The 10,705-nt window shown below is 33.1% G+C and overlaps 2 protein-coding genes across 7 annotated transcripts; one reads left to right on the top strand and one right to left on the bottom strand.

Annotated features, from left to right (window-relative positions):
- The first annotated feature begins 854 nt into the window (after positions 1-854).
- Positions 855-9,760, top strand: LOC142220127 (uncharacterized). Of its 5 annotated transcripts, none has more exons than XM_075289077.1 (4): positions 855-938; positions 2,237-2,344; positions 8,950-9,109; positions 9,167-9,760. In XM_075289077.1, exons 1-4 carry the CDS (start codon positions 870-872, stop codon positions 9,277-9,279), a joined length of 450 nt encoding a protein of 149 aa, XP_075145192.1. In that variant the 5' UTR covers positions 855-869; the 3' UTR covers positions 9,280-9,760. The 5 variants fall into 5 exon arrangements, with proteins under 5 accessions (XP_075145192.1, XP_075145193.1, XP_075145194.1 ...); XM_075289078.1 differs by having other exon boundaries at positions 919-1,054; XM_075289079.1 differs by lacking the exon at positions 855-938 and adding an exon at positions 1,038-1,058.
- Positions 2,944-5,388, bottom strand: LOC142220126 (uncharacterized). 2 transcript variants are annotated; one of them, XM_075289074.1, is made up of 4 exons: positions 5,138-5,388; positions 4,040-5,076; positions 3,799-3,972; positions 2,944-3,745 (listed from the first exon to the last, which is right to left on the bottom strand). In XM_075289074.1, exons 1-2 carry the CDS (start codon positions 5,253-5,255, stop codon positions 4,208-4,210), a joined length of 987 nt encoding a protein of 328 aa, XP_075145189.1. In that variant the 5' UTR covers positions 5,256-5,388; the 3' UTR covers positions 2,944-3,745; positions 3,799-3,972; positions 4,040-4,207. The 2 variants fall into 2 exon arrangements, with proteins under 2 accessions (XP_075145189.1, XP_075145190.1); XM_075289075.1 differs by having other exon boundaries at positions 2,944-3,972; positions 5,138-5,220; positions 5,319-5,350.
- Positions 9,761-10,705: the final 945 nt, after the last annotated feature.

The raw sequence follows: 10,705 nt of genomic DNA, 5'->3' as shown, positions 1-10,705 counted from the left end.
CAATATCCTGGAGGAAATCGAATTCTCGATTTAAAAATTATGTTTTTGATTGATATGTATTAGATATATATGTATGACTTTCAGGTCGAAGTGGGGTTAACTTTTATACAATTTGGGTTGACAAATATATGCCAATTTGGGTTGAGAAATATGTTTAGTCTGGCTCAGATTGAGAAATTTTTGAGTGGTGATGAATTTCAATCTAAGGGTTACATTCGAGAAACTATTGGAATTTGACTGTACCCAATAAACACAGGATGAGCGTTTTTCAAATGCAACAACTTTTCAGTTTGAGGGTAAATATAATTTTCAACATAAATTCAACTTGACTTGAAATAGCTCATCTTCAATACATCTTCAAATTGTTTGCGAATTACTTCCAATTTGCCAAAATGTTGACGAAATCTTTGAAAAGGTGTTGAAGATAATATGAGAAAACTTTGACAAAACACTACCCTAAAATGCAACGAAAAAACCATGTGGTTTTCAATACTTATTTGTGCAACGAAGTTCGTGGTCAATTGCAAGACATAAAAGAAATGGAAAATTTTAGACAAATAACCAAATAGTTTATAAAACTAGGTAAGTGAAAATAAAAAATGAAATAAAACTTTAAGGAAGTCACTAAATGTATATCTCTTTGCAGAAAACTAAAATTATGGATTCTACGTTCTTGAAAACATTAAAAAGCTGACCGATGAAAAAATGGTGGCCAATTAACTGGAACTGCTTCAAATAGTTTATAATAATTGGTACGTAAATATGAAAAATTAAATCAACACTTTAGAGAAGTCACTAAATTTAAATCTCTTTGCAGAAAACTAAAATCTTTGGATGCTACATTCTTGCAAACATTAGGAAGCTGACCAATGAAAAATGAGTGGCTTATCGACAAGAAAAAGTTTTCAGACACATTACAACCCTGCCAGCATTTCAAGGTTTGTTTTCATCGCTATCCTTTTCACGGACGCCCAACAGAAACGTTTGTCAAGATAATTCGCGATAATTCGAAAATTACAAAAACAAAATGTTTACAATCGTAATGGCGACTCATGTATGTATGTTTTCAGCACTGTCATTCCAGTAACTGTTATGTTCCCATTAATGTAATAAAGTATTTGGTTAGTGTTTCGATTTCTTTTATAAACCAAAACCAACTGTAAGTATATTGTGAATATTGAAGTGTTTATTTTATACAAGTATAAGCAAAGAAAGCAATCTGGTGATATTTTAAACTAAAATTACAAAATTTGTGGTGTGCGTGTTCCAAAGAATAAAATTAAAAGAAATATCTTCCAGATGGAATTTACCTTTTCACCGTATTGTGTTCAAAGGTATTTTATTAAGTGCCAATTGTTCATGGAAACAAGAGTTATAAACAGTAAAAGACTAAAAATACAGCTTATAACATGAACTGATACACAACCAATATTTTCCCTTGTTTTATAAGTTGACACAAATTAAAAAGTTTGCATATTTCTTGTTGTTGTTATTTCATCAATTTCATGTAATACGCTTTGGTACATCAGCTTGTAGCCAGATCAAGGAACTCTGTGACTAAGGTGGGTGTGTCCAGAGCGATCTGGCGGTAAGTCGGGTTGGTTTAGCAGGACAAGAGAAAAGAAAACCTGCCAGCGTTCTGGCAGGTTTTTATGTTATTCCACTGCGTATCACTAGTTTGCGGTGTCCACACTGGCGCTGTATAGTTTACCACTGACCGGCCAATTGCCTTATAGGTAGCATAGTAAATTCAGTCTCTCTTTTGTTGGAGGTTTGGTCAATGGTGTGGCAGTAAGGACCTAAGGTTAATTTCATTTACATTTGACTTGACCCATAACAAGTTGTAGTAATCACACTTAATACTAGCCATGATAAAATTTAAAAGATATCAGTTTATCATAACATACCTGATCCCTCACCAACCTTTTTTAATAGTCCCATAGAAAAGGACCTATAACCTAAAATTTTGTAAATTAATAGTAATTTTGTTTTACTTAGAGCATGTGTTAAACCCTTTTCGTTTTAAGGCTTTCGTTGTTGTTAATAAAGTCAATAGATGGACAACATTTCTAGTTTTTAAAATGTTTAAAAACCTAAAAACTAACTATATTGCAGTTCTCTAATATAATTAAAATACTCTGAATGCGACTAGCCAACAAAATGTTGGCAAAAATTTTGCTTGCTGTTATAACTTAATTTGAGAAAGTTTTTAACAAATTGTTTTCTTATATTACAGATTAAGTTGTTCGCTTCATCCAAACTAAAGCATATTTTAGCGCAATTTCCTTGTTGTCATAACTTTATTAAAATATTAAATTCGAAAGCCGTTAATTTTACACAATTGGTAAGTACGATGTTTTTCATTTAGATTTTGTAAATCTAAAAGCTAAAAGCAAAAATAAATCTATAAAACAGAATAACATAACTAACTTGTTTTTCAAATTTGATAATAACTTCAAGGTGAATGATATGAGGAAAAATTCATTTAGCGCGATAAAGCGAACTTAATACCGGCCTTTAAGTTGAACATGTTTGTATTCATGTATGTATGTATATATATATACCTATGAATATTGACAGTGGCAGCGAGAAGATATCAAATTTTTTTGCCCAAAATGCAAGAGTTTGGCAAGCATGGCATGTGGTTTAAACAAGACGATATATATATAACAAGACGATATATATATCGTCTTGTTTAAACCACATGTCATGCTTGTTAAGCTCTTGCATTTTGGGTAAAAAAATTGGATATCTTCTCGCTGCCACTGCCAATATTCATAGGTATGTCCTGGCATTTGTAGCTTTTGCAATATGTCTGGTATTGTTTTCACTCCAAAATCGAAAATTTACATGTTCGTTGACGAAAAATGAGCTTTGTGCTGAACACAAATTTGAACTTCCTTACTTACTTTAATGAAGGTCGACATATAAAAAGTTAGTAAATTAATTTTCCATTTATACAGATATATTAAAAAATGATAAGTTTCATAAAACACGTGAAAATTGTTATTTTGCAAGTTGCGGTAGCTTGGATTACCAAATACTATTTACAAAGTAATACATTAAAGCATCAACATTGGGATTCGTATTTAGGTAAGGTGTGTGTGTAAAGTACATTATATATAATTTAACAGAGATATATCAACTTAAAAAGTATAGAAAATATTAAGTGTATAATTAAGGAAGCATTTCGATTAATAAACGAATAACTAAAATCTATATAACTTAGGGCCAGTTTATCAATGTCTTGTTATTATTTATGGTGTCGATAAAACAGCTGATCCCATACAAAAATTTTACTAACCGGAGGTCTATCCACCGGTTAAAATTAATCGGAGGATGAGAAACTGGCCATTATTATTATTATTATGCATTAAAGTTCAAGTTTTCAATTCCGCCAAAATTAATCTATCAAAATAAGCAATGAAGAAAGAAACCAACATAAAACTATTCATTAGCCTGGTTGGATCTAATACGTCAATTATATTCGACCAATTATACAATTATATTGTGCCCTTATTTTACTAGGCTATGCCATCAAATGCATACTTGAACAAAGTAAATAAAAATAGGATTTGCGAAAGATTCGAGGCATCCAAAGAGTGAGAGTTACGATGTATGACCGTAGCCGCTGGGGGATTGTTTGTTGCAATTGTTGGCCACATTTGTTAGGCATAACATTCGATTGCTGTTGTATGTGATTAGCATAAATAGTGCGTAATGTAGAATCAATTGAAGTCGTGAACTGTTAAAAGCAAAAAAAATTAGTTTATAAAATCAAAATATTTTTACATTTACTTTTCTAAAGATGGTCTTTCTTTTGCAGTTTTTATGCGTTGAGAACCGTGGCCCGCTTGCGGTGGCTGCTGGTGTTGGACTTTAGCTATAGATGATTCATCTTTATTTTCATTATGAATACGGTTGCGATCATTGGGGGTGTTTTGCAAAATTTGACTGGGACAAGAGCCGGACCTGAAGATGTAACAAAAAGAAAAATTAAAGATTGTAATATTAACTTTATATGGGTAGAGAAAGTTACCTAACATGCACTGGAGTAATTGTTGATGTGAGTTGTTGTGTTCCGCTTTGTGATTGTTGGTGTTGCTGCTGCGTAGGTTTACTTGTGTTTGCTGTGGAATGCTGAAGCAGCCACTATTGCTGCCCCTGGCGAGTTTGATCTTGATTTTATGTGCGTTAAAAAGTTTTTTCAATCCCGCCGAAGCGGATGATGTTGATGTCGATGATGATGATGAGGATGAAATACAACCTGTAGTTGTTGGCTTCTCTTTGAGGGCTTCTTTATCCGTGTTTCCTTTGAAGACAAATTTTGTTGTGGAATGTTTGAATTTCCAGTGCTTGCCCCCATATGATGTGGTGGAAGATCAGGCGGCAATGCTTGGGGAGGTGTTAAATTTGCCAAGGTAAGACGGGCGTTTATATTCTCCAAATCGTGACGCATTGAAGATGAATAATTTGATTGTTGTTGTAGTGTTGGATTACCGCTAAATGTGTGATTACTCATTTGCATATGGCTCGATATGGTGGCACAATTTGCAGGTGGAATTAACTTCCAACTATGCATTAGTTGCTGTTGATCCCTGGCTCTTAAGGGTGTCACATAGTTTCCCGGAAATATTCCACTCACATCTTTCCAATTCTTGCCTTTAAAGCAGCCATCCAAACATCTTTCAGTTACCATATAAACACAACCTTTTTTCAATTCCAATTCATCGTTCTTTCGTGGTTTGTATGGGTACAAAGCCAAATAGCCCCAAGGCAAAGAAGGTGGGATGTTCTGTTGCACACACAAAACATTATGGCGCGGTGTTGATGCCGCAGTGTTTGATGCCTGCTGAGATTGATTTTGTTGCGGCGAAGTGTTTTGACTAATGTTAGCAGCTGATAAATGATGTTTTTGCTCTTGGGCCGCTGTAGTTTGACCTGTAGCCATTGAAGTACTTGGTCCCATTTCGGGTTCAAAGTCATTTGGAACACTTAAGATTTCAGCTGAATGTCGATTTGTGCTTTGCATAATATTTAAGGCACTGCCATTATTTAATAAAGCATTTAGTGAACCTAATGAAAGAAATGGAAGCTTGTTAGATAAAATTTCTTCTAAGCCTTGGTGTCAACTTACCTGTACATAATTGATGGGAAAATTTCCTTCCACACCAACTTTCAATTGACCAACATTTTAACCGCATACATTGGGGAACAGACCTACTTATTAAATTTAACCATCGACAAATTTTCATAACTTTTGCTTCCTCCTTTCTTTCGTAAATATCATACCGAAATCCAAATAAATACTTTCATACATGTTTGAACCAAACATAATCAAATAAGAAGACGTGAAATGGGCATGTTGTTATTCTTTTTTCTCAAGAACCAGAGATTAGCCCCATACATGTTCGATAAGTAGTTACAACTTTTTTTCGGTTTCTCTTTTAAATTTGCATTCGTAACAAAATCTAATTCGCTTATTTTAGCAATTTTTTTAACTTTTAAAAGAACCAAAACACTTTATGAAACATTTTATTAATAATTTAGTGCAATCAACACAGAAATTTTCGGGAACTTTCGAGAAAATAGCAAAATAAAAATTGTCTACATCAAACCAGTAAGTTCGAAGTGCTTCTCCTACAAGTATGGGGCTAATCTCTGGTTCTTGTCACTAACACTATCAAAGCCCAATTCATGTCTTCCTCTTTGATTGTCTTTGGTTTGAACATGAACTCATGCACCTATCGGCAAGAAAGAACAAGCGATATGTACATCTTGGGAAATAGATAATCTTTGGGCAACACCGCCAGTGAAACAAAACACGAAACGTACGTCAGTTGTTTAAATCAACACAGATACTCCAAATACTCCAAATGGGATTTGGAGTATGCCTATTTCCCTATAAACACGGGAATTCCAACTCCAAAGGGCTACAACAACAACACAGATGGGTAAAAATCACATTTTAAGGTAAGTACTATGTTCGCTTTTCGCGTTGAAATTTTCGCGGTTACTTTATTAAAACAGTTCAATATAAAGCAGATAAATTAACTCAATTGATGTGCAATTTCTTGTTCCTCTAGATTTCAGCAAGACTTTACAGGAATATGTCTGTTTTCATTTATAATTTTGATTATTTCAGGAAAAGTAATTGCGAAAATAAAGTGATTTTCAACTCGAAAACCGAACATAGTACACACCTTTAAATAGAAACAGTCGTTTTCAACTGACATGTCCACAATTTATTTATTAACGGCAAGATTCTCATCCTCCGATTAATATTTAATCGGAAGATAGACCACTGGTTACTATTTTTTTTGTATGGGATTTTATCGACACGATAAATAATAATAAGACATTGAGAAACTGGACCTAAGTATTTATTATACCCTCCACCATAGGATGGGGGTACATTAACTTTGTCATTCCGTTTGTAACACATCGAAATATTGCTCTAAGACCTCATAAAGTATATATATTCTGGGTCGAGGTGAAATTCTGAGTCGATCTGATCATGTCCGTCCGTCTGTTGAAATCACGCTAACTTCCGAACGAAACAAGCTATCGACTTGAAACTTGGCACAAGTAGTTGTTATTGATGTAGGTCGGATGTTATTGAAAATGGGCCATATCGCACCACGTTTACGTATAGCCCACATACAAACGGACCCCTAAATTTGGCTTTCGGAGCCTCTACGAGAAGCAAATTTCATCCGATCCGGCTGAAATTTGGTACTTTACTTTTAGTTAATTTTTTCTTCTATGAGAGGATGTAATTTCGTCAATTGCAGTTAAAAAGTACAACAGGCCATTAAAATTTCCGGGTTTTAAAACGCTTTGTGGAAATTTCAAAAAGTGGAGTAAAATTTAGTTCAATTTTCGTGCGAGGTAGTTCATTCTTCCTATAAAACAGCTCACTTTTTTTTCTGTGTAGTAAATTTTGTCAATATGTTATTTCTATAGAAAATTTTGTCAAAATGTTATTTCTATAGAAAATTTTGTCAACACTTTATTTCTATAACAAATTTTATCAAAATTTTATTTCTATAGAAAATTTTGTCAAAATTGTATTTCTATAGACAATTTTATGAACATTTTTTTTTATAGAGAATTTTGTAAAAATTTCATTGCTATCGAAAATTTTGTCAAAATTTTATTTCAATAGAAAATTGTGTCAAACTGAATTATAAACGTATGTAATCGGCCTTTTTTGTTTACCGCGGTTGGCCTAACTCACAATTTAGACGACGGTTCGATTGTGGATGGCAGTCTTTAGTACAAGTTTCTATGCAATCCATGGTGGAGGGTACATAAGATTCCTGACCGAACTTTCGGCCGTACATACTTGTTTGTTATGGAATTTAATTTAAATTTTGCATTTTAAACTCCAATTTCTTCTTCGAAATATGACATTTTCTAAAACAAAAGAAAACACAGTGTTAAGGTGAGTATTAAGTTTGAGTTGAGCCACTGAAATCGGTTACTTTTCTCTAATATTACATTGTATTTACTGATTCATTTTCGATTTTAGCGGCTAAACTCGAACTTAAACTCGAAAATGTTGGTATTTTGACCCTTTTTACCTAAATCAGAAAAACATATATGTACATGGAAGCTATATCTAAATCCAAACCGATTTCAGTCAAATTTGGCACACATAGTTACAAAGCTAATTCTACTCCCTGTGCAAAAATTCAAATTAATCGGAGAAAAAAAATTGTCTCTGTTGTCATATGACTGCAAATCGTGTGAAAGCTATATATGGGAGCTATATCTAAATCTGAACCGATTTCAATAAAATTTAGCACACTTGACTTAACTATTAATTGTACTCCTAGTGCAAAATTTCAACCAAATTGCGGTAAAACTCTGGCTTCTAGGTCCGTATAAATGCATATCGGGCGAAAGATATATATGGGAGCTATATCTAAATCTGAACCGATTTCAATCAAATTTTGCACTCGTGACTATACTACCAATTGTACTCCTAGTGCAAATTTCAACCAAATTGGGGTAAAACACTGCCTTTAATGGCCGTATAAGTTCATATGGGACGAAAGATATATATGGGAGTTATATCTAACTCTGAACCGATTTAAAAAAAAAATTGGCACACTAGACTATACTACCAATTGTACTCCTAGTGCAAAATTTCAACCAAATTGGGGTAAAACTCTGGCTTCTAAGCCGCATAAGTTCATATCGGACGAAATATATATATGAGAGTTATATCTAAATCTGAACCGATTTCAAAAAAAAATTGGCACACTAGACTATACTACCAATTGTACTCCTAGTGCAAAATTTCAACCAAATTGGGGTGAAACTCTGTCTTCTAAGCCGCATAAGTTCATATCGGACGAAATATATATATGGGAGCTATATCTAAATCTGAACCGATTTCAATAAAATTTTGCACATTTCACTATACTACCGATTGTACTCCTAGTGCAAAATTTCAACCAAATTGGGGTAAAACTCTGGCTTCTAGGGCCGTATAGGTGCATATCGGGCGAAATATATATATGGGAGCTATATCTAAATCTGAACCGATTCCTTCGAAAATCAATAGGGTTCTATTCTGACCAAAAACACATACTTGTGTCGATTGGGCTTAAACTGCGACCTAATCTTTTGATTACAAAAATGTGTTCACGGATAGACGGACATGGCTATATCGACTCAGAAGCCCACCCTAAGCATTTTTGTCAACGACGCCATGTGTCTATCTCGTCTCCTTCTGGGTGTTGCAAACATATGCACTAACTTATAATACCCTGTTCCACAGTGTGGCGCAGGGTATAAAAATTTAAATTTGTTTAATCATATCATGTGGAATTGCTAAAATATTTTAGTAAAACTTTTCTACTATAAACCTACATTCTCTTTTTAGGTGTAGTTTTTGTAGCGATAATATTAATTTATTTAATATTTATGCATTTTCAGAAAAATTTAATACAACGTGTTGGGGGAAGTGATATGCCTTCCTTTATGCGAGCCGCAATTAAATCTGTGATAAGCGACAAACTAGCAGTAAATCTAACATGGCGTGGAACGCCAACTAAACCAAGTATACAAAATTTCGTTTCATTCAAAATAATTAAAGGTTTGTTGATTACTCTTTTTACTTAAAAACGTACTAATGTTTTGCTTTCTTACTTAGATATCTGCAACTTAAAATATACACATTGTACAATCACGGACATCAACAGAGTATGTCAGCAGCATGTTCTTCATGCGAGAGATCGCTTAATTAGCCGTAAAAACAAAAATTAAAGCAAATTTTTCAAAACGTCAAATCATGGTCCATTTCGATTCGTATCAATACAACGATAAATTCGTTTTTAAAAATTATATACATTTCAATAAAAATCTCATTATCATATTATATGCTACAGCCTTAACGTGAGTATTAAGTTCGAGTTTAGTTAGCCGTTCTGCCATTAGCCATTTTGTCAAATGACTTTTCTTTAATAACCAATTTTAAAGAATATAAACTTTACGAAAAGTTGTTTTGGACTGTTCCCCATCAAGTTATAATAAGATTTGCATCTAATAGTTATAACTTTATTATTTTTTACTGATTTGCTTTTGATTTTAGCGGCTAAACTTGAACTTAATACCCATATTTAGAAGAAATCTAGAAGTACAAATAATATTTAATTTAAGTACTGGTACACCGTTATGTTCAATGTGAGTTTATTCGTATAAATTGCAATAAATCTATTTTTATTCAAATTAATAAAAATCAAAACAATCGTTTTACTTGACCATAACGACTCCTTTTCAATTCCCCTAAAATTCACTTTTTAGACCCTTTTTAAACTCACCTAAACGATCCTTTCTAGCGGACCTTGTCTAACACTTTGAAGGGGCTCCTGTTGGCGTCGTTATAAATTGATTAAAAAAGACACCTAATAATTGCACTCATGCGGAACCTTTTTGTAGTAACTTTTACGTGGAACAACTTCTCAATAGTGACGGCGCTTTTCCGACGAGTTTTTGATATCGTATACGATTGTTTTCGACGTGGTGGAGATTCCCAGAAGTGTCGTCAAATTCCAAAAATGTTGGCAGGGAAGTACAACCAATTAAAATTGTTAAAAACAACAAATTTTTGAAATCAACAACTTCTGGATGAAAATGTGCATCACATCGTCAGTTTAATTCATATGATATTATCAGTTTAAAATGGATATTTTGTGAATTCCTTCTGCTGGAAATCAATCCTAACACGCGGTCTAGTACGTTCCTAATTTCAAATTGCCCGCATGTTAATAAATTTTAATGCTGTTTTATGACACCAAAAGGAAGGAAATCGAATTATCAATGCAAAAGTGTTTACTAATAATGTTTAAGATATTTAAAGTTTTGTTGTTTGTTTTTTTGTTTTGTTCTTATTTGTTGATATGTTTAATAAGATTATTATTTATCAATTGGTATTGTAGTGTATTATGTAGTGTAGTGTATTATTATATATTTTATTTTGATGAAAATGAATAAATTATACAAAATTCATAGAATTTTGGCTTTGACTTTCAATTTGAAGTAGGTATATCATTCAGTGTGTAAATATAACCATAGCGATAGGCGGCAGGCGAAACATTTTTGCCGCAACGGCAAATACAATAAGCTTGACGGCGAATAATTCCCTTTTTTACGTTTCCTAGCGTTTTTGTTGTCAATACAGAATGCTTTGACA

This window comes from Haematobia irritans, chromosome 1 (genome assembly GCF_050003625.1).
Source record: "Haematobia irritans isolate KBUSLIRL chromosome 1, ASM5000362v1, whole genome shotgun sequence".
NCBI classification, from domain to species: Eukaryota; Metazoa; Arthropoda; class Insecta; order Diptera; family Muscidae; genus Haematobia; species Haematobia irritans.
Note: the sequence above shows the minus strand (reverse complement) of the source record. Positions and strands in the feature narration are given on the sequence as shown.

Excerpts from the sequence above, each read along its gene's own strand:
- LOC142220127 (XM_075289077.1), top strand. The coding sequence starts at position 870 with ATGAAAAATGAGTGGCTTATCGACAAGAAAAAGTTTTCAGACACATTA. Across the intron at positions 939-2,236 it reads AACCCTGCCAGCATTTCAAG|ATTAAGTTGTTCGCTTCATC; the intron begins GTTTGTTTTCAT and ends CTTATATTACAG. Across the intron at positions 9,110-9,166 it reads TTCATTCAAAATAATTAAAG|ATATCTGCAACTTAAAATAT; the intron begins GTTTGTTGATTA and ends TTTCTTACTTAG.
- LOC142220126 (XM_075289074.1), bottom strand. The coding sequence starts at position 5,255 with ATGAAAATTTGTCGATGGTTAAATTTAATAAGTAGGTCTGTTCCCCAA. Across the intron at positions 5,077-5,137 it reads TTCCCATCAATTATGTACAG|GTTCACTAAATGCTTTATTA; the intron begins GTAAGTTGACAC and ends TTCTTTCATTAG.